At 42.5% G+C, this 21,430-nt stretch overlaps 1 protein-coding gene across 1 annotated transcript in view; it reads left to right on the top strand.

The window, feature by feature from the left end:
• Positions 1–21,430, top strand: part of TGFB2 (transforming growth factor beta 2) — a 74,276-nt gene that overhangs the window by 28,301 nt on the left and 24,545 nt on the right. Inside the window, exon 2 of the mRNA XM_073338869.1 lies at positions 18,108–18,271. Coding sequence (XP_073194970.1) covers positions 18,108–18,271 — 164 coding nt within the window. The remainder of the gene's footprint in view (positions 1–18,107; positions 18,272–21,430) is intronic.

Here is a 21,430-nt window from a genome sequence, read left to right as displayed (position 1 = left end):
AAGATCATACCAAAAAATGTAAACATTTTGTTCCTCTACCCAAAGTTGAAAGATTTATTCAAGACCCGGCACTCTTTAAGGTTTCTAACTAAAAAGGCAAGTAACACTTGTCTGTTTCCCTTAGGAAGGCATTTCTTTTAACTGTCACTTTGATTGGTAAACAATCTGACTGTTTATATATCACAGGATTTTAATACCTTTATTTGAATTGCATAAAGCCAGTTGAATGCAGTTTGGCACTAGGCAACAAAGCATATACATTTAGGTGCCAAGGAGAGAGACTGCTGTGCTTGAGATTCTTTACATTCCAAACCAGTTACCTTGTAAGTGTAATATTTACCAGATTTCACTTCAGCTGGAGATGAAGAGCAGGCCTGTGAAGGAAGGGGAGGTAGGGAGAATTTGAGCTTGAGGAGGGAAAACTTGAATGAACTGGTACAGCTTGCTAAATTCTTATTGGGTAATTGACTTAGGTGAAGACATTGTAAAGAACAGAGTCACTCACTGGGCAGTTTATTCAGGCTAAAATCACTGTGCAAAAAAGCAAAAAAAAAAAAAAAGGGGGGGGGGGAATTGAAAGAACCACTCTAGCTGTGGATGTAAAGCTCTCTAGGCTTTGTTGGAGGTGGCTAACATCTTAGCAAGCTTTGGGTTTTATTGCATTTGCACATGTGGACTGGTTATTACGATGACACAATAGCCATTTTAAGACTTTCATCCCTACATAGCTTTACCAAGCCAGAATTTGTCTTGCCATGAGACTTCTCTCAGTCAGAGGGGATTTCGGTCAATTTCTCATCAATGCTGGAAAACTTCTTGTTTATAAACAGAGCTAGTAAATGAGATAAAGCTAAAGGGTTGCAGAGACAGGGTCCCATAAACATTTTTCTGCTGAGCAAATAATAAAATCCAGAGTCTGAGAAGAAACAGGATTGATTTGCAAAATCACCTACATAATTTGTGTCCCAGTAATTCCCTCTACATGCCAGTGAAGAATGATTTCAAATGTTGTCTAGTAAACTGAAATATTAAAAAGAAGCTGGAGCCAATTGGACTTCATTCTGTTGGTTTTTTTTCATGCCTCTCCAGCTGAAAAAAACGCTCCAATTCCTAATACAATGAGTTGCAATTGTGCAAAATCCTTAATCCTATTTTCCATTCATTTTATGTAATAATTAAAACCACAGCACTGGGAACTGCTTTCATCAGCAACTTTCAATTGCAGAAGCCTACTTAACTTCACGTCTTACAATTATGCATTTAATTTGGCTGCCTTTCGATTCCAAAAGATGCTGAAACTTGACAATCTTACCTTAACTATCAATATAGGCATCTGTTCTCCTCTGACAGGTACAGAATTGTACTATACAGAACATGACAGCAAAATTAGGCCTTAAAAAAAACAAAACAGTGTTTTCTTTCATGGAGGGCATTGCAAAATGCTTCACTGAAAGAATAATTTGTGAGCTTAAAGAGAAAGGAAGTTTTAAGGGAATAATTAAAGATGGGAAATGACTCAGTGGCTTGAAGGAAGAAAATTATGGGAGAGTTCCAACTGATATGCAGGAGCAAAAGTGATGGAGAGTCATGTTTGGGCGGCACTCAGCATCTCTCCTGGTGGGAGCCATACAAGTAGACTGAGAGATGAAGGGATAGCTTGGAAGGGACAACACCGAAGGATCATGATTCATTCAGATGGCAGCAATTCAACAGTAAATCACTAATGGGTGTAGTGCTCACTCTATGCAGAGAATTGTCCATATAAGCTAGCTCTCTTGATAATTAAAGCAACACTTGCCTGTTGAGTTTTAAAAGCCCAACTTCATATTTCAAAGTTAGATGCTTTTGTGGGCCTGGGTGGCTCTGTCTAGACTGACATCCAGTCCAGGTGAATCTCACTCCAGTAAATATCTGCTTCACAGATTCCCCATCCACGGCTGACACTAATTGTCAGCCCTGAATGGGAGCCTCAGATGGGAGGGCAAGAATGGAATGGTTATGAAATTGAACTACACGCTTACTCTCGGAGGTGGTCTCTTCAAGACAGGAATCAAGTACAATGGCGGGGCACTAGGGGGAACTCACATTGCCACCATCATAGATAAATAGAGGGATTCAGTCATTAGGGCTATCTATCCAACACAAAATTCACACCCTTTGCTCTTACAGTTACAGAATGTAACTCTGGAGAGCTCTTAAGCACATGCTTAAGTCCATGCCTGTTCAGGAAAGCTCTTAAACTGACTTGAGTGGGATATAAGTTTAAAATTAAGCACAGGCTTAAGTGCTTTCCTGAATCAGAGCCACAGACTTTTTATACCACTGCACTATAGAAGATTCAGACTGATTTTATCATTTATCCCACACATCTTCTTTTCCAATTGGTTGAAACTCTCTGCAGATTAATAAAGGGAAAAGAAAATGTTTTACATGAAAACAACAATGCTGTGAAACGAGCAAAATGATTGCAGTTGGATTCCCCCGCTCTAAGATAGAGACACATAAACACAACAGTCTGAACAGCTCAAACTGAATTGTGAAATAGCCTGAGAATGTATTTTCACTGCCATTTCCTTGATTTCAACACCACTAAGTTTGTCATGTATGACGGCTTTGTGGTTGTTGTGACACTGTTGTAGAAAATTGGATTTAGGGAAAGCTTACTTAGTAGTTCTTTAAGTAATTCAGAATGTTTCCAATTCTCCTTTCCCCCCCCCCCCCCCCCTCAGCGCAGCTTGCTTCAGCAGTGGCATGTTTTTGTATCGTACGAATAGTCTGTTAGCACTGAGTCATGGTGTCAGTGTATAACCGGGAGGTAACCTTGGGGGGTTCCAACCATTGTACTGGGTTGTACAACAGCACTTGCAGTTACAAGTCCTTTCCCACAGACGATTAAAATGCAGTTATGTGTTCAGAGAGGTAAAACATTGTCCTGGTAATTTAACATTGAAAAGCTTAACTCAGCTGCTAGGAGAATTTATGATGGCTGTGTGTATTGTGGGAGTTGTAAGGTTTACAGAACCAGTTTTTTGGGCCAGGCCTGATTTTAGGGACATAGAAATATCAAGGCCAGTCTCAGTTTACATTAAAAGAAGAGTAAATCTGTGCGGGGGATAGCCTTGAAAGTGTACTAAGACAGTTTTTGGTGTTGAAAGTTTGTGCCTGTGCTCTACTCCAAAGATCATGGGTTACTCACAGTCCCTTTTACAGTCACCCAGGACTGGCCTCTGGTACCCCAAAAACCACACAGCCTGAACCCCTCCAAATCAAGGGGACTGCAAACCAATTTGTGGCTGAGGGGGGTAATGCCTCATGGGCTGCTGCTGCTGACAAGGCAGCAACAGGCCTCCTCTCAGCCTGCTAGCTGGCTTCCCAAGTACCCAGCATGGAAGGCTATATTATTAAATGGACTTAGCCTGGGACTGAGACCTGAGGATTCCTGCATTCTAATCTGACAGACAGTGAATTATTTCTGGGGGCTAGTCGAATCACTTAACCACTCTTTGTTTCTGTGTATCCATAGGTAAGATGGAAGCAATAATACATATCTCCATACCTACTTAACATATGTAGTGTTGCCAGTTTTGGTTGGATGTATTCCTGGAGGTTTCATCACATGGCATAAACTTTAATTAAAGATTAATCTTTAATTCCTGGAGAGTTGGCAACCCTAAGGTGATAAGAACAGCCATACTGGGTCAGACCAAAGGTCCATCTAGCCCGGTCTCCTGTCTTTCGACAGTGGCCAATGCCAGGTGCTCCAGAGGGAATGAACAGAACAGGTGATCATCAAGTGATCCTTGCCCTGTCGCCCAGTCCCAGTTTCTGGGATTAAATAGTGAACTGATGTTTGTAGAGCACTGTTATGCATGTGCTAGAACTCTCCAGATCGCACACACTCCCCCGCACAGGGACTGAGGCCTAGAGCCCCAGACTCCAGTCTCATTTGGAGAATATCCCCTTGAAATTAAACATTTCCAAATATTACAACCCTAGCACAAGCAGCTGGCCTCCACTTCTGCAGTGGAAGACAGCATAAAGTTTTGCTCCAGACCCTTTTTACATAAAATGAACCTGTTAAGTTTGAGGTTCCAGACAGAAAATGAGGTTCCCATTTTGACCCACCCTAAACTCCTCAACCTGGCCCTGAGAATGGTGCTGTGATCACAGTGGAGAGGAGTTATTTATATTTGGCAGGGGGTAGGGAAAGAGGATAGAAAAGTGGCCCCATAGACCCACCTAGAAATATTCAGGCCATTTCTGAAAATGTCAAATACTAAGGAGTCCATTGAAGTCACTGAGAAATATCACCAGCTGTCCAGTATGCCCACTCAGGGCTTTAAACATAGCTGAAATAAGGTTACTGTCTTTTTCTGACTTATATTTATAGTATTTAGTTTGTTAACAAACAATGGTGACAAATCTTTTTGCACTTGGCGCAGTGTATTGAAAACTGCATTCTTGCTGCCTCAGAGCTGGCCTGAGCAGCCATATTGGCATCAGACCCCTGTCTCCAAGTGCAGGTGCATCCTGTCCATCTGCGGCAGGTTCCCCTTGAAGTTATTCAGATTCCATGATTCCCATGTGCCTCTCTCTGACCTTACGCCTCAGTTCCAATACCTTGAGAAATCTTAGAGCCGTGAAAAGAGGGATCTGCACAGCAGGTGCATTAACGTAGCTATGCCAAGAGTCTCATATGCTGAAGAGAAGAATAGATTTGTAACAGAAGTAACGTTTGCAATAAGTCTGATGGATTCAGTAAAACTATGTCTGGACAATATTTTTTTAAAAATATGGCTCATTAGTAAATTGGCACTGAGATAACATCCCAAAGCCAGGTTTAATCCTGCTGTCAGTATAAATGAAATTTATGAGGCAGGTGCCAAAAGGAGGACAGATTTAAAAATAATAAACACACACCAAACCCAGCCCAATACTTAATCTCCTGTTGATAAGAGAATGAAAAACACTGTCTTTCATAAAAAACATTCTTGGGGTTTTTTTTAGTATAATTTTTATTTTATTTTCACTACTGCCCTCAAGAAGTCTGCGTATAAAGCACTATGGTTTACAAGTAAAGTAGCCAGGCTTTTCATTGTATCTGCATGTTCACTCTGCCAATGGGGATGTCTCTTGTTACAGATCCCTTCTGAAAACTTCATTTAAGTAGTCTGCAACCAAGAAAAAATGTGCGGGAAAGAAAGGAAGAAAAGGCCTTTGTTATGAAGTAACCTGTGGTCAATCTTGCAAACATTGCAGGAGATGAATCTGATATGTTATAGGCATCAGCATGCTCAGCTTACCCAGCACAACAAATTCAGAGGGCCTCCACTTTGTCAGTTAAGAGGTTCAGCTTGTGTTCCACGATCAGTTTCTTAAATGGAGATGGGAGGTAGTGCATGTGATTCTTGCTTATAAATCCTCGCTGAAAAAGGAGCAGCACTCCATGGAAAGAGATGAAAGACACTTTGGGTATTTTTCTTACATTCCAGTATAAGCAGAATAGCAAAGTGCATACCTGAGAATTTTCCAAACACAACACATATCTATTTACATATTTGATTTCAGCGGTGATACACGATAACCTGGGATTTCATTCAAAGGATACCGATGGTGATTTGGAAGGGTTCTCCTTCCTCAGATGTTCAGAAAATAGCTGGCGAAAGCTGAAGGACCGTTTGTTGGCAACCTTACGCAGGAGAGAACATGAGGCAGAGAGCGTGAAGACTGTCGTCTTGTGCCGAAAAAAACCTTCTTCCATTGTTACACTAGACTGCTGTGCATGCAGGGTGAAGTCCTGGCCCTATTGAAGTCAAGGGGATTGACTTCAGTCGGGCCAGAATTTTACCCCAGAGCTTTAAAGTGTGGCTGCCAGCCCTGGTGGAAAGACTTGCGCTAGTGGAAAGGTTCGAGCTAGCATACTAAAGATAGCAATGTTGATTTTCCAGCTCGGTTCTGCCAGTTCTCACCAGAAGTAGAAAATCACGAGACCATGTGACTGTAGTAATGGCATGAGACTCTAGGGTAGAGCAAGCAAAGCTTCACTGTACATTTAGCTATAGAATTGTACAGGTCTTTTTGCCTTTGTGTCATAATTGTAGACCATTCTGATGCATAGCCACCATTAAGCCTTGAGCCATGTGTATCAATTACTCATTTAAAAATTAGCTAAAGTGCTTGATTCTCATTTACATTCTTTTAAAGGCCCCTTTACACCAGCAGAGTGGTGTAAAGAGGCGTTAGTGTAAATGAGGTTCAGTTTCATAGCTTTTAATCATTTTAATTTGTGTATGTCTTAAAGATGGTCCAGGATGGAAAGCCAACTGGTACCACCAAAGTACTCTTGGGGAACTTGGCTACCCCTTTTAAGTAGTCCAAGACCATTGTTCAGCAGCCCAAATTATGACCTGAAAATAGCTCTCTTGGTACGCACCAAGTGTTATCATCAGTGCTCAGCCCCTGTGTTTCAGCATGGGAGAGGAAAAGCAACACAGCAGCACAAAAAGATATAAATAAAACAGAGGGAAGGAATGAGACAAGTGAATGTGTGCCATGGAATTTCTTTTCAATAGATTCATTTCCAAGCAATCCTAGAGGCAGCAGCAGAATGCATACAGTAAAGGAGAACACATCTGTGAAAAACTTGCAGGTGTTTACGTGCAGGTTGCTGGCTGGCCTGATTTTTTTTTTTTTATGTTTGCAAAGGGGTGAGTGTCTGATCTTCCAGAGAGAGACAGAGAGAAGGAATAATTACTAGTCTTCCCCACTCCAGTGCTGCTTGTTCTGCTTCATCCTGCAAAGTGTAATTTAGAGGGGCAGATTCATAATCTGGGAAGGGTTCCATATTCATTTATAAGAAAGTGAAGCATTCAACACTGGTTATACTAAGTCTTTCTTTGGTCTGTCACTGTGCCATCAGCACTGATTGCTTTGTCCCATCTGGATTCTCTTGCTCTGGGCAGGAATATGTAACTTCATTTATTATTTTATAATCCTAGAGATGTAATGTTATACAGCACTCACGCAGCAAATATAATAGTCTAGCACAGCCATGAAGAAAGAGAGAGAGAGTTTTTCTAGCGGAGGCCACAGACAACTACCCCTTTCTTACTCTAGTCAGAGGTTTCAACAATTTGAATATAGCTTTCGAACACCTCTATAGTTCAGAGATATTTTGATCAGGATTTTGATTCAGGTCTTTGTGCTTAGTCCTACCACCCTAAAATGTTTCCCCAGATAGTCGTAGATGTTTCATCTATAGTGGAACTGCTCTTCTGTACAGTCCTGGCCCTTTACAATTCCACTTCTCTTGTGAGGGGGGAGAAGTGTCATTCTTATAGGAACTCAGTCTTATTCAGTGGAATGCACTCTCAAGACAGGAGGAATTTTAAAGGGCCAGGATCACGCTTTGTGTTTGACTGAATAGCAGTGTCTGACTATGAAGTACGACAAATAAAAGGCCCTCGCAATCCATGTGGTAATTTAATCAAATATATATTTAAACATGTACGTCTGATTGCACAGTATCTAGTCTTTGGTCTCCCGTCTCTACCACTAGATTTCCATGGTCATTTTCTTTTCAATCTAAGCAGATGTTAGATGCACACATATATAACTCCCTTTCCAATCAATGGGATTTTTGTGCGTGGAAAGACTTTGTGATGGTGTGTATATATTTTAAGGTTTTATTCTCACTTTCCTCCTAGCCGTGAGTCGCAATCAGATCCCCCATGCTGTTTTGCAAATGGGTGACCCTGCAACACTTTGTTTAGGCTAAATTCAACAAGGTCTCTCTGTCTCCAAAAATAAGTGTGTTCTAATTTGTTCTGTGGCCTGTTTCTCTTTATGGGAGCCTCTTAGATCCCACATAATGTCATTGGCATGTGTCGTGCAATGCAGGAAGCATGGGTTAGTAAGAGCACACTGACATACAGGTAATTATTTTACAGCAGGCCTTCTTTTGAAAGGGAATAGTAGCTGTTGAAAAAACCCAGCTTTTGTTATCCACTGACATTAAATATGGTCACCCTTCTTTATAAAGGCCTTTTCCTCTCACCTCACCCATCAGCCATCCAGACTCTTTCACTATCGCTTTCTATTTTGGTAAAATTCTCCTGCAGCGGGTGGCAGTGTGTGTGGGCTGGAATGAAGCAGGCATGCGTAGTATCTCTTTCTCGAAACTATTTAGCTCTTGCTGTCTCTACTTTGACAGCACTTAGCGTTTGGTTTTGTTTTTTTAATAGTTCATTCATCTGCAGGAAAGGAAGAAGGAATGGGTGCCCATGATGTTGTACAGCATCCAGTGACAGATTAATGTTGGGTTTGTTAACGGCAAATAATAGGCAATATCAAGAGAAAGAGAGAGGCAAAGAAAGGATACACAGATGTTTTTTCATAACATTTTTGCCTTTTCATTTAGGCCATGCCCAGTGTGTTACTTTATAGCCCACTGTGTGGCTTTCTGATCACGCAGACACTTGTGTCCAACAATTGTTTGCACTTTTTTGTAGTTGGTCTGTTTATCACGTTTGACACCATTATCCTAGGCAACTAGCAGGGACTGGGAGAAAGTTTTTTGCTTTATGCCTTTTGGAGAAGGGAACCAGGGATTGGAGAAGATTTAGGTCAGATTTTCAGTAGGTCTCACCACCCACAATTGGGGCCAGATATTCAGGAGCATTCTGTTCCCATTTCAGCCGCAGAATACATGCCAGATTTTCAAAAGAGCATAGCACGTGCTGAGTGCTTTTGAAAATCAGGACACAAGTGTCACCGTAGCAACTACTGGTCACTATAGTCTTTGGAAAATCTGACCTTTATTTAGGTATGTCTGTGAAAGCTGAGCAACTTTGAAAATCTATCCCAAATTATGGGTGCTGAGCATCCAGAAAATCTCATCTTTCTCGTCTTGGCTTAAAGCACCAGAAGAAGTTAATCCATGTCTGTCAAAAATATGTTAGCATTAGTTTCACAGTTTGCAAATGGACCCTGGGTCTCTTTGCATCAGGGTGGGTTCCAAGCCTGAATTAACTCACTGTTTCATTGCAACTACAGTCTATCAGAAAGCAGAGGCTGTATGTGCCTGATAAAGGGATGATAATGTCAACTATATCTGAGGCCTTCGGCCATCACCAGACGCAGGTCATCTTTTCAGATAAACCAGGAGTGCACCTACATGTCCCTGTAACTTTACTCTTTGGTGTTAAGTTTCATCATCCTCCCTCACATTTTGAGGGAGTGAAGTAGCTGATATCCTTTCTCCTGGTCTCCTCAGCTGCAGGGACTGGATGTGTTTTGGCAGAGTGGCTAACTGTTACTGCCATGTAGCCCAGAAGACGGACATACATTCGCTCTTGCTGTCTTGCACAGCAGCCCTTCTCCACTTGGTAGCACACAGTAAATGAAAGCAGGAGAGGGAAGAACCAGAACTGATTGTGTTCAGTAGAGTAGCCGGTTTGCAGCCGGTATTGGTGGTATGGGGTGGAATTGCACAGAGTAGCAGCATTAAGCTGCGGAGTCATGCTCTGCTAGCTCAGATTTGGGTAAAGAACTTGAAGGGTCTGCAGAGCAGCATGCGAGAGTGCTGCATAGGTGGTGGGGGTGTATAGCCATTTACTGCCTTGTTTGTTTGTTTTCCAGATTGAATTATGTTTTAAGTTGAGACTGCAAAGATTCGTAGCTTCATGGGAATGGGAGTGGAAGGGAGAACATGCACAATCAGAGGCAACACATGGCTGGGGAGGGGAGACAGGGTCATGTGACCCCCCCCCCCCCACCGCACATTTCTGCCAGGCCGGCTGCAGGGTCACTGCTGGGCAGATCTCCCAGTACTTGTTTGGGTCTCGCACTGGGACCTGTGGGCGATTTAACCAGGGCCATGGGGTGGCTGATGGGGACGCCCTTCTGGGGTGTATGTGTGGGGGCGGTGTCTTGGAAACCACAGCTGGAAGGAAACCACCCGGGCTCCAGGGGCTCACGGCACGGCCATTGCTGCCCCACTCCCGTGCTTGGATTTCCTGTTGACTCAGAGCCTGCCTTGCTCAGTCAGGTGGTGCTGCTGGGCCCTTGCCCTGCACGGCAGCTGGTGGAACTGAGCCAGTCAAGTGACCGCAGAGGCAAGCTGTGCTGCAAGCTTCACCCTGCGGGGAGAGGCTGGAGCAACAGCTGGGCGCTGCAGGGACGGGCTGCTGCTTTCCGGGAGGGGAGACTGAGGGTAAGGGGGAGGCCTGCCTGGGTGTGTGACTTGACCGGATTAGGGGAGGGGGGCAGGGGAACCTTTAAATTGTGTCCTCCCACTATCAACAGTTATGCATCATCTCTGTTAGAAAATTACATCTTTTTCTAACTGTGGCCAACTTTCCAAGCAGATAAACATATTATTTTCTTATTGTATTGTAGATTTTTACAGAGGAACAGCAGTTCAACAGTGGAACATTAAGCACAAAGTTGGATAATTATCATCTTGTACATCCATGCCCTCCTAGAACTGTATGGCTGTAGTTGGCTGTGCACTGCGTGGCTATGTGGAGCTTCATAGGCACAGCATGGACAGAACTCGCCTCTTCCTGCTGTAATACTTGTATAATTTCAGCATAGACGATAGTCTATTAGCTATCAGCTGAACAGGGCCTGTGATGTACATTGAGTCCTGATAGGCAGTTCGTGAAAATATAAAGAGAAAATTACACAGATAGATTCCCTTCTGGGTATGCATTGACCATAATGACTCTTGAAAGTTCATGAGCTAATATGGAAAGAAGTTAATTAAGTAAAGAGACCTCATCAGCATTGGTTTGTGTAAATACAACTGATGGGGAAAAGCCAGCTTTTTGGGTAACTAGAGTAGGAGTCCTGTCTCGGGCTAGGGTTTGGGGTTTGTTTTTTTTTCATAGCAAGGATTTGGACTTGACAATCCATGTTCTTCATGGTGGCATATTGGTTTTTTACCATTCTGCTGTGTTGACAATTCTAGCAGCCAGTATCTGTGGTACAGCAACTGATTTGATTTCTGTTGTCATCAATCCTCACTTCTCCCACAGTTTCAGAAGAGTAGTCAGCAGTTGGGTCCCAAACGTATTCTTTTTCTTACTGCCCTTATGCTAAGGAAATATCGCTTACTTTCTTTTTGTGTCTCACTGTCTATCCAAATATATTATGTCCATTGCCATGATATGTAGATACCAAACACACAAATTCAAAGAAGTACCAGGGGTATGAGATTGTGAACCTTGTACTCCACTTCCTTTCCCTCCCCTCTGCCCACTGTGATTAGGATTTATTATTAGGTATTATTCTGTGGAATAGATCAAGCTACCTACCATTTTGCTTTGGCCCTCCAGAACAGATTTTAAAAGATGTTTAGGCATTGCTGCACTCGGCATTGCAACTTCTAACTGACATAGGAGCCTTAAAAAGTCTCATTTTCAAAAGGCATTTAGGCACTTAGGAACCAAATCCCATTGACAATCAATGATATTTAGGCTTGTGAGTGCCTACATCCCTTTTGAAAATGAGACTTAGATTCCTAAATAAGTGATGGATTGCACTGTGGAGTGCAGCAATACTTAAACGCCTTTACAAATCTGGGCCTCCCTCAATAACAGAAGCTACAAATAGATATGTCTTGCATTATGCTCTGAAAGAGGGAAGACATAAATGTATCCTGATCTGTAGTGGAAGGGAATTCCATTGCCAGGAGCCCTCAGCTGAAGATTCCCTGCTGTACACTCCCAAGAATGTCACCCTTTGCTCCATCAGTGTCCCTGTTGGATGTTAGTTTTAGCAGGGGACTGTGGATAGAGAAGTGGTAGCTGAAGGAGTCAGGTAATAACCCATTGACAACTTGGAAGATTAAAAATTGGGATGTTAAAGCAGATCCAGATAGGGAGCCAGAGCAGAGCTGACTTTCTGACTTTGTGGCATCACTGCAGGAAGTTGGGAATTATATCTCAGTAGATATCTGCATCGAACTCCACATTGCAGCCACAGTATGATCCATCTAGGTCCAAGGCGTTGGAATAGCAGATGGATGTCTTCAGAAGTCTTTATCACAGAGGGAAAAGCTTACCTTGGGGTGTACATCTGAGCTGTCCATTTGGGCCTCTGAATACTTGAATGTTGGACCCCTGAAAACGTGAATGAAGGCCATAGGCATGATTTGGCTCATCTGTGTATAGGCAACTGATTGCATTCGGGAGACTCTGCTTCCTGCAGAATTCTACAGTCATGTTGGAGTCACAAGGGGTGAGCAGAATAATTAGCCGTGAGGTTTTGGAATCCAGATGTGTTAGACAACTGTCTCATTCCTTGGAGGGCTTTTCACTGGAAGAGGGCGCCTGACAGCAAGGATAGGATCCTGCTGGAAAGATATTCAGTGATAGCTTACAAGTTGCCTTTCCCTCCACCTCCCAGTACATACAGCTTCAGTTGTCACATGCCATTGTTGTTAAGGGGGGGGGGGGGGCTGCTGCTCTGGACAAGAATCCATATGTAGGGCCAAGAATGAAATCTAAACAGGAGGTGGAAGAAACAATGTCATGTTATGCAAAAGTGACTGCTGCCTTTTTTTTTTAAAGTAGGCTATTGCTGTCAGTGAGTTGCAATCTAAACAGCCTAAATGGTTCTAATAGTCAGAGGGTTTGGGATCTCTGCCAGAGCATAGAAAGCATAACAACTGCATTTAATAACAATCAAACTCCTCTTATAAATATTTGCATATGCTTCTTCAAAGCCTACTACATGGCCATTCATATAATTCAGTTAAGAAGAATAAAAAGGAGAGACAGAGGGGGGGAAAAAGGGGACACCATGTTTTGTAACTGTCATAATGAAGAACGGGCAGAGCACCAGAAAGAAGAAGACAGGAGGGGAAAATAAAAAGCAAAGAAAACCCTCCAAAGTTTAATAAACACAAAAGGGAATAAAAATAAATCTTTGAAGCATTTATTACCAGCCCTTGATGGAAGGATTAGATTGAAGCTCTCAGCCTTTCCAGTGTGGGTGGATGTGTGAAGTCAGTCCTTATGGTTTCTACCAATGAGAAAAGAAAAGTTGTTTACATTTCCTAACAACAGGAAACATATTGAATTAGTTCCACTCATTTGTGATGCTCTTTCAAAGAATATTTAAGGCTTCTGCTCTCTAACAATGAAACTGTGCTTGGAAACTAAACGGGACAGACTCATCCCTGGTGTAAATGCATTGAAATTCTTGGGCCAGAGTCAAAGGGGAGTTGAAGGGAGTCCAACTGTGCCTAATTTGACACAATTTGTATGCTAAGGAGGGGTCAGAAGAAGGTACAAATTACAGCATTTTAGAGTCACTTGGGGCCAAATCCAACGTTTTTTAAAGTCAATGTGAGTCTTTCTACTATCTTAAAGACGGCTACAATACACAGACTTAATGATGATACAATAGGATGGATAGATTTCTGAAGCCCCAATTCTGCAGTTATTTGTAAAGATTTTGTAAGTTAAGTAACCCGTCCTCAGTTATTTTCAAATCGTTGATATCCCCACACCTTTTGTGTAATGGAGATTGAATTAGATTTTATTTGGCAATGGAAAAATGTTTAAATAAATAGATAAAAATATTGATTTTGTTTGATCAGAAAAAATATATTGTGGAGGTGTGTCAAAGAAATTACTGGCAGATCCTTCAAGAATGCATTCATGGATTAATAATAGTCTGTATCTAAAACAAAAAACAGAAAAGGGAGAAGGAAGTATAATTTCTATAAACAACATTGAGCAACCTGGAGGATACCCTTGCTAGATCTTGTTCAGTAGAAATAGAGGAAGACATATGTGGACATACAGTAGAACTTAATTTAATTCTGACACAGAGGGATGAATAGAATCTTATGTACCTCAAATAAAAGCATATGAACAGGATGTGTGTGTTTGTGTATTTGTGTGCATTTGCCTGTGTGTATGGGAGGAGTAGCCCTTTCCTAACTTGGTTTATCCACAGGGAATAAAACTGTAGGCCAATACCTCAAATAATTGACAAGGAAGTACAATTTACAATTAATCCTAAAGAATCAATCATATATTTAGGCATTATTAGGCAAAATTATATTCCTCCCATGATGTGAAATCTGAGGGTTCTATTAAATATTTTCTTTTCCTAGTAGGACAAGATTTGAACAAGGGACAGGTAGTAATCTTGGAGTTCCCTATAAGAGAAAAAGAAATCAAGAAACCTATTTCTGCTCTAAATGGGCATATACCCCCCCCCCCGGTTCAGACACCTTTCTGATAGAAAGAAAAGGAGTACTTGTGGCACCTTAGAGACTAACAAATTTATTTGAGCATAAGCTTTTGTGAGCTACAGCTCACTTATCGGAACCTGTAGCTCACGAAAGCTTATGCTCAAATAAATTTGTTAGTCTCTAAGGTGCCACAAGTACTCCTTTTCTTTTTGCAGATACAGACTAACACGGCTGCTACTCTGAAACCTTTCTGATAGAATTTCTCAAAAGTATTGAGACTAAATTTTGTTTGATATTTAAAGGGAAGCTTTTAGAAGAAGGCAGTTCCCTAGTACTTTGAGAGAGGCCCACATAGGGTGACCAAATAGCAAATGTGAAATATCAGGATGGGAGTGAGGGATAATAGGTGCCTATATAAGAAAAAGTCCCAAATATCAGGACTGTTCCTATAAAATCGGGTCACCCTAGGCCCATGACCATTGTATTACTCAAGATAAGGACTTCCTGTTAGCGAGGCTTTATAGACCAAATTCTCCTTGAATTCCGATGGTAAGATTATAGCAGACATTTTAGCCAGCAGGGTGGCAAGGTTGTTGCCCAGCATAGTAATCATTTGGGGTTTGTTTTAGGATTTGGTATATTTGCTAATTTGAGAAGATTTTTTAATTGATGGGATCAGTAAGAAAGACTGGTAAGTCAATGCACTAGCTGTGAGAGAGGCATTTGACCACGTTGAGTGGAACTTTATTTTGGGAATCCCTTTTATGTGGGCTTTGGTATGTATTCTGAGAATTGGTTATCTACTATGTATAGAGAAGCCAAACTATGGTCTAGATCAGTTCTTTGTCATCTGAAGTTTTCCTCTTATTAAGAATTACTTTTTAAGATTATCCATTTTCCAGGTTTTAATGAGATTTTGAGCCATATATCTAGAGGAGCTGCCCTTGTAAAGGGCATAAGGACAGTAGAAATATATGATTTCACTCTTTGCTGATGGTGCCCTTCTCTTTACTGCATTGGTACTTGCCTTGTATTTGTTCTTTACCGTATTCAAATCCAGAATGCATAAAATAGATGCAATGAACAGTGACAGGTGTACTAAACATAAATGTGAGGCTGGTGCCTTTTTGAAAATTATCTAGAACTGTGGGGTTGTTCAAAAGTTCAGATAGCTGTGGAAAAATACCTTAAAGACATTGTAAACATGCAACATGTTCTTTGTTTGTGGGTTTCCATTATTAATGATCTGTCCCAATCATCCTCTACAACTAGTGGCTTAGAAATAGACTCAAACTTATTGGAGTTGCCTTTGCTACAGCTAGGAATTGTATAATGCATCACAGAAGAAAGAACTCCATTCCATCAGTATGAGAATGGATTAATGCCCGCGAGTCAGTATACTACAGAAAAGGGTTTGAGCAAGAGTCTTCTCCAGGACGTTTGAGAAAGCTCGAGAGTCACACTTGGGTTTTTAACTGTCCAGAGGCCCAATCCTATAATGTGCCATGTGCCAACTGCTTCCACTTCATGACAAGTGTATTGAGGTGGGGAGAATGTTGTGTTTTAAAGATGGTGGCCCAAATTTTCTGCTGGCATAACCTTGATGAAGCGCATGGAGTTACATGGACAGAGGATTTGGCCCACTTTGTCAATTTGTAATGCTTTCCCCACCACCACCATTATGTGTTTTTCATCTTTATTTCTCTTCTATACAGTTTTCAATTTAAAAAAATGTAAAAGAAAAGTTAGACTTCCCCTTAGCTTTAGTGGGAGTTGTATGAGGCCCCTAGATTCACTTGGACTCATCTCTGAATTTGGCTCACTGTACCCACTCTGCAATTGGAGGACCTCTTGCCAAACAGCAGGATGTGGAGAATGTCACACTTGCAGTGCGTTTTCAGCAACACTACTACTCCTGTGCCAAAAAATTAAAAATTCTGCACCAAAAAAATAAATATTCTGCACACAGTATTTTAAAATTATGCAAATGTTCTTTGTCAAATAAATGTGGAGGCTCCAGCATGGCTTTAGAGAGCACAGGCTAGTGGCTGCACAGAGGTGGGAGATCACTGTGCAGCTCCCCACTGGGACATGGACTTAACAGTGAGGCTGCACCCAACCCTGACACAGCACAAGGATCGGGCCTGCCCCAGAAACACTCCAGGGCCCTGCCTCTCCATGCCAGGTGTGGGCAGGCAGGCTCAGCAAGCCAGGATTCAAGTGTGGAGGGGCTTAGTGTGGGGGATCCAGGTGTGGGTTGAGAGGGTTCTGTGTGAGGCAGTCTGGGTGTAGGCAGCTCAGTGGGGGATCTGAGTGTGTGTGGGGAGTCTAGATGCACAGGGGCTTGGGGCAGGGAGGGGGAAAGTTCTAGGTGCAGCAGTAATGGAACTCTGCAGGGGGTCCAGGTGAAGATGGTTGGGGACCAGCAGGGGGAGGGTCTGGGTGTAGGGGGGACTGAACTTGGCAGGGGTGTCTGTGTATGAGGGGCTCAATGGGGGGGTCCAGATGCTGGGGGAGTGGGGCTCATGGGTGGGGGTGAGGCTCAGTGGAAGGGTGTGGGTATGAGGGGGTCTGGATGCAAGGGGTTTGGGTGGATGGGAGAGCAGCTCCCTGTACAGGGATCCCTCCCCCTGTAGCTGAGGAGCGATGGGTGCAGGAAGTGGGGTGCGGGGGGCAGTTTGCAGAGCTTCCTGCAGTTGGGGGAGAAATCTGGGGGTGGGTCTGACTCAGCCCCAGATGCCGTGCAGGGGAAGAGGAAGTCTCGTCCTTCCAGCCCAGCCGGGACTAGCAACTGAGCCTGGTGCAGGATAGAAGCCACCAGCCGGGTCTTCCCCAGTCCTTCCCCTTGCCCCACAGTGATCTACCTTTCTGGTGGCTGCCCTGAGCACCTGAAACATACTGCTGGGAGGGTTGCAACACTGCTTTTGTGGCTTCCCTTTGCTTCCCTGTCAGAAAGTCATTTTTCTGCGGGGAAGCAAAGAAATCTGTGGGGGACATAAATTCTGCACACATGCAGTGGTGCAGAATTCCCCCAGGAGTAGCACTATACATGGTTTGTTGTTTGTGCTCGTGGACATAATTAGGTAGAACAGCTTATGAGGATCACTGAACCCATTATGTTACATGGCATTGGGTGTAAGTGCTTGCCATGTTAACATCAGATAAGCTTTAGGAGCGGAAGCCTTTTGAAATTTAAACTGATGATTTTTGTAACGCTGACTTTTAAGATTTTGGTTCAGCTTTTCCAAATGTTAAAATAGTGCCTGTGCTTTTGCCTGATCCTCTTCAGTGCACAGCAGTTCATTTTAATATACATGATCATGTATTGTTTATAGTTGGTCACTGGATATGTAGTTCTCTGTTTTGTACATGCTTGTCTATTCCCTTTCCCTTCTAATTATTTTTTTGCACTTTAATACAATCAAAATATTTAAAACAGAAAACACATTGTACAGGGCTGGGCATTTTTACTGTCGGCTTTGAAATAATGAAACCTACACGGGGCAAAGTGCTTGCCATTAAGTTCTGTTTTCTTGGAAAATACAATTAAGCCTATGCAAGTCTGAAGTCATTCTCCAGATATCAACTGTCATGAACTTGCTCCAATTTATAAGCATCCAGGATTTTCCACTGTTACTTTCAAAGAACAGGGTTAAATGCATGCCCTGAAATAGAGTTTGAAATGGTTTGTTAATCGCTATTAATCTGCTATTCCCCTAGTTAAACACATGTGTTTATTTTTCTGGTTAAATTGTTAATGATATTAAATTGGCCGTTGGAAACTGAATCATGCTGCACACATTTCCCTTACTGTTTCTTGAAGCTATCTTATGTTGCGGTCTTTGAAAGAACAATGTATTTTATCGTTTTAAAAGATTACACTAACTTCTTGCAGATGCCATCCCACCAAACTATTACAGCCTTTACTACAGAATCGTAAGATTTGACGTCTCAGCGATGGAGAAAAATGCTTCCAACTTGGTGAAGGCAGAGTTTAGAGTTTTTCGTTTGCAGAATTCAAAGGCACGGGTATCTGAACAACGAATAGAACTGTATCAGGTAAAGCTCTGACTGTTACTGTGGATGATTGTACTAAGTCCTTATGATAACATTCCATGAGCCTGATTCTCTGCTGTCTTATTTTGGTTCACCCTCAAGTGACTCCATTGATTTCAGTGGAGTGACTCCCAGTTTACACTTATGTAAGCAAGGAGAGAATCAGGCTTCATGTGTTCAAAATCTTAAACTGAAAAACTAATTTCAAGTGTCTTCACAGTTCAGGCTAGTAAATTAATAAATGATAATAATACTTTGCACTTCTACATCTCCTTTCATTGCAAAATCTCAAAGTCCTCTACAAATACTAATTCACGAATTAGGTCTTACAGCACCTTTCTGAAGTAAACAAAATTTATTATCCCCAATTAAACAGATGGAACAAAATGAGACAGAAAGAGGTAAGACCCAATTTTCAAAAGCATCCCCAAATTTAGGTAGCTAGCAACTTCAGTTGAAGACAGGGGGAGCTGTAATGTGCTCAGCACCTTTGCAAATTAGACCTCAGATGTCTAAAGTTGGGAATGCAACATTGGAGGGTGCTTATGAAACTTGACCCTGCATGACCTGCCCCAAATAACACACTGAGTCAGTGGCAAGAGCAAGGAACAGAATCCAGGATCCTAATTCTCCATCTCTTGATCTAATCACTAGTTTACATGTGAGAAATGGGGCTGTTGTTATCAGGCCTAATCTCCAGCTGAACTGGATCAGAGCCTGTTTACTCTTCCTTACCAAAAGTCGTTATAGCATTTCAAAGCAAGATTACAATTTCAGGCTTTATTCGTGGTACTCGGGTGGTTTCTATAGGACAGCCACATAGATCAAAGGGAAAGGAGGAAGCAGAGACAGAGAGTTACATGCTCTCGCCTCTCTTCCATAGGTCCTGGTGAGATTTGTTTATATTTTAATAAAATGGTTTTTTGTTGGTTACTCTGAAAGTTCAGCAGGCACTTCAGCTAATGTGGTATGGTGACTTATGAGCTCAGCTCCCAGGAGTTCTCACCAAAGGAGTATGTTGGTTATCATATGGGTATTACAGGAACCACATGACACTAGTGTAGCAGTGCTTCTCTGCTAGGCATTCTGCCTTGGATCAAACCTGTTAAACCCCAGTAAAGTCCACAGGAGAGACTCTGGGCAGTACCATTGACTTCAGTGAGACTGCTTGTGGAGTAAAGTACAGCTCAGTGGCATAGGGGTATTACCATTTGCTTTAAGAGTTTGTGCTGCTTTCTTGAAATTGGAGCTCTGCTGCCATCATCCCTGAGAAGCTGCCATGAGAGTATGCACTGCAGTCATCATTTAGGCCAGGGATATGTGGAATTCTGTTTCAGGTGCCCAGCTCACAAAGCAAAGGGTCTCAGAATCCTCTTAGAAATCAGCAGCAGGAGTGCCGGAGTTCAGAACTGCAGCTGGTTGTAGACTGGAACCTAGCTTTATTTGATAGCCGTGATGGAGTGGAAGATAAGTTCAAATATATGATATGATTTTGAAGTTTCAGTAACATGCATTAAAAGAAAAAATTAAAGTGAGTCTTTGATGAAGAGTCTTTGACCGAAACCCTCTATTTATAAACAAGATAGATAGATCATAGGGGAGTGACGTTGCAAGCTCGCTATGCTACCACACCAATGTGCATCTCCCTACCTGAGGGTAATTCAGTCTGTGTACTCACCTGGTCTCCCTACTGAGACTTCCTCTAAGGGCCCAACTCCTCAATGGTATTTAGGCACCTGGCTCCCATCAACAGGAGTTACTGTCACAGTGCTTCTGTGGTAGCTAATCAGCATCCTAAAAGGTGTGTATTTGAGGCAGCCTGAGTTAAAAACCCATTGAATTTCTTCATTTGGGCAGTGAGGGACAGGAGGGTTAAAAAAGTGCCTTTTCTTAACTGAGTACCTGACTGGTAATGAGGGCCAGCTGAAGCTCATTATTGGGGGTTTGGGCTTGAATTGAGCAAGCTTGTGCCCTAGGTAAAGTATAGACACCTGGGAAAAGGCACGTACTTTGGCCTTATATATACAGTTATTGGTGAGGGCTGCCTACTTTTTTTGTTTTGGGCAGGGGGTAATGAGGGAAGGTTTTATATCAGCAGTAAATTTAGATGGGAGTGCAATCAAATCAGACTTCCCCAAAGAAACAGAAGGCTAAAGCCAGCTAGCTGTGTGTGTTCTTGTATGAGAAGAATAGGTTGTGCTTATTATTTTGCTCTTACTTACTGATTAAAGACACCAAGCCTGGGACTATAATACAGTTTTAGGTCCCCAGTGTGATAAACTGAAATTGCAACATTTCCTCTGCAGCACACCTATTGGAGTGATGCGTTCGTATGGCCACCTGTCCACTGAGTACTGAAGTGAGACACTCTGATTCACTTCTTAAAGGCTCCTGAAACTCTGGGACATTCTTATCGCCAGTTCCCTCCTCTTGTGGTTTTTATTTTCCTTTTCACTGCGGCCTAGTTACCAATCTTACATCCTTATATACAGCTCTCAGTAAAAGGGTTGACCCCAATCATTCAGCCAGCTCTGTAATGGCAAATCTGTGCTATAAGGTACCTTCACTAGTGGCTCTGCCTACATGAGGCCCACCATCTCTAAGTATTGCTAAATTCTCTTTCTGACCACTCCAAGACCTGCAGGCCCAATAGGAGGCAGCAAAAGAAGGGGAACTTGGTAGGGTCTTCAGAAGACCAGTTCTTTGAAGTGCCTCAGTTGGCTCAAAGATGAATTGTTGTCCAACATGGAGAGTTGGAACTGGAGAGGAAGGGAAAATCAAGGGGTGGGGGGAAAAGGGGATAAAAAAAAAAAGACAGATGTCTTGTGAATGGAGGAGAGCTTGAATAGAACCTGCATATGGGAGGTAAAGCAGGGAGTGCTGAGGCAGGTTCTTAAGTCTTCTGGTTTGATAGAGGCAGGAAAGAGAGAGGAATAATAAAAGAAAGTTACCGTCTGCAGAGACATTCACAGCCAGCCCCTGTCACTGCTTCTAGTACACAGTCCCATGCATGGACAGCGAGTCTCACACAAGAGCAGCAGGGCTGCTAGTAGAGTCAGCCTGCACATCCCATATTCCCCTTTCATGCATAAATACAACCCTCACTTCCTGCTTTGCTGTGGGATATGTGGAGGGACAGCTTGTGCTAGGCCTGCCAGCACT

This window comes from Lepidochelys kempii, chromosome 3 (genome assembly GCF_965140265.1).
Source record: "Lepidochelys kempii isolate rLepKem1 chromosome 3, rLepKem1.hap2, whole genome shotgun sequence".
NCBI classification, from domain to species: Eukaryota; Metazoa; Chordata; order Testudines; family Cheloniidae; genus Lepidochelys; species Lepidochelys kempii.
This window is presented reverse-complemented; position numbering and strand designations above follow the sequence as displayed.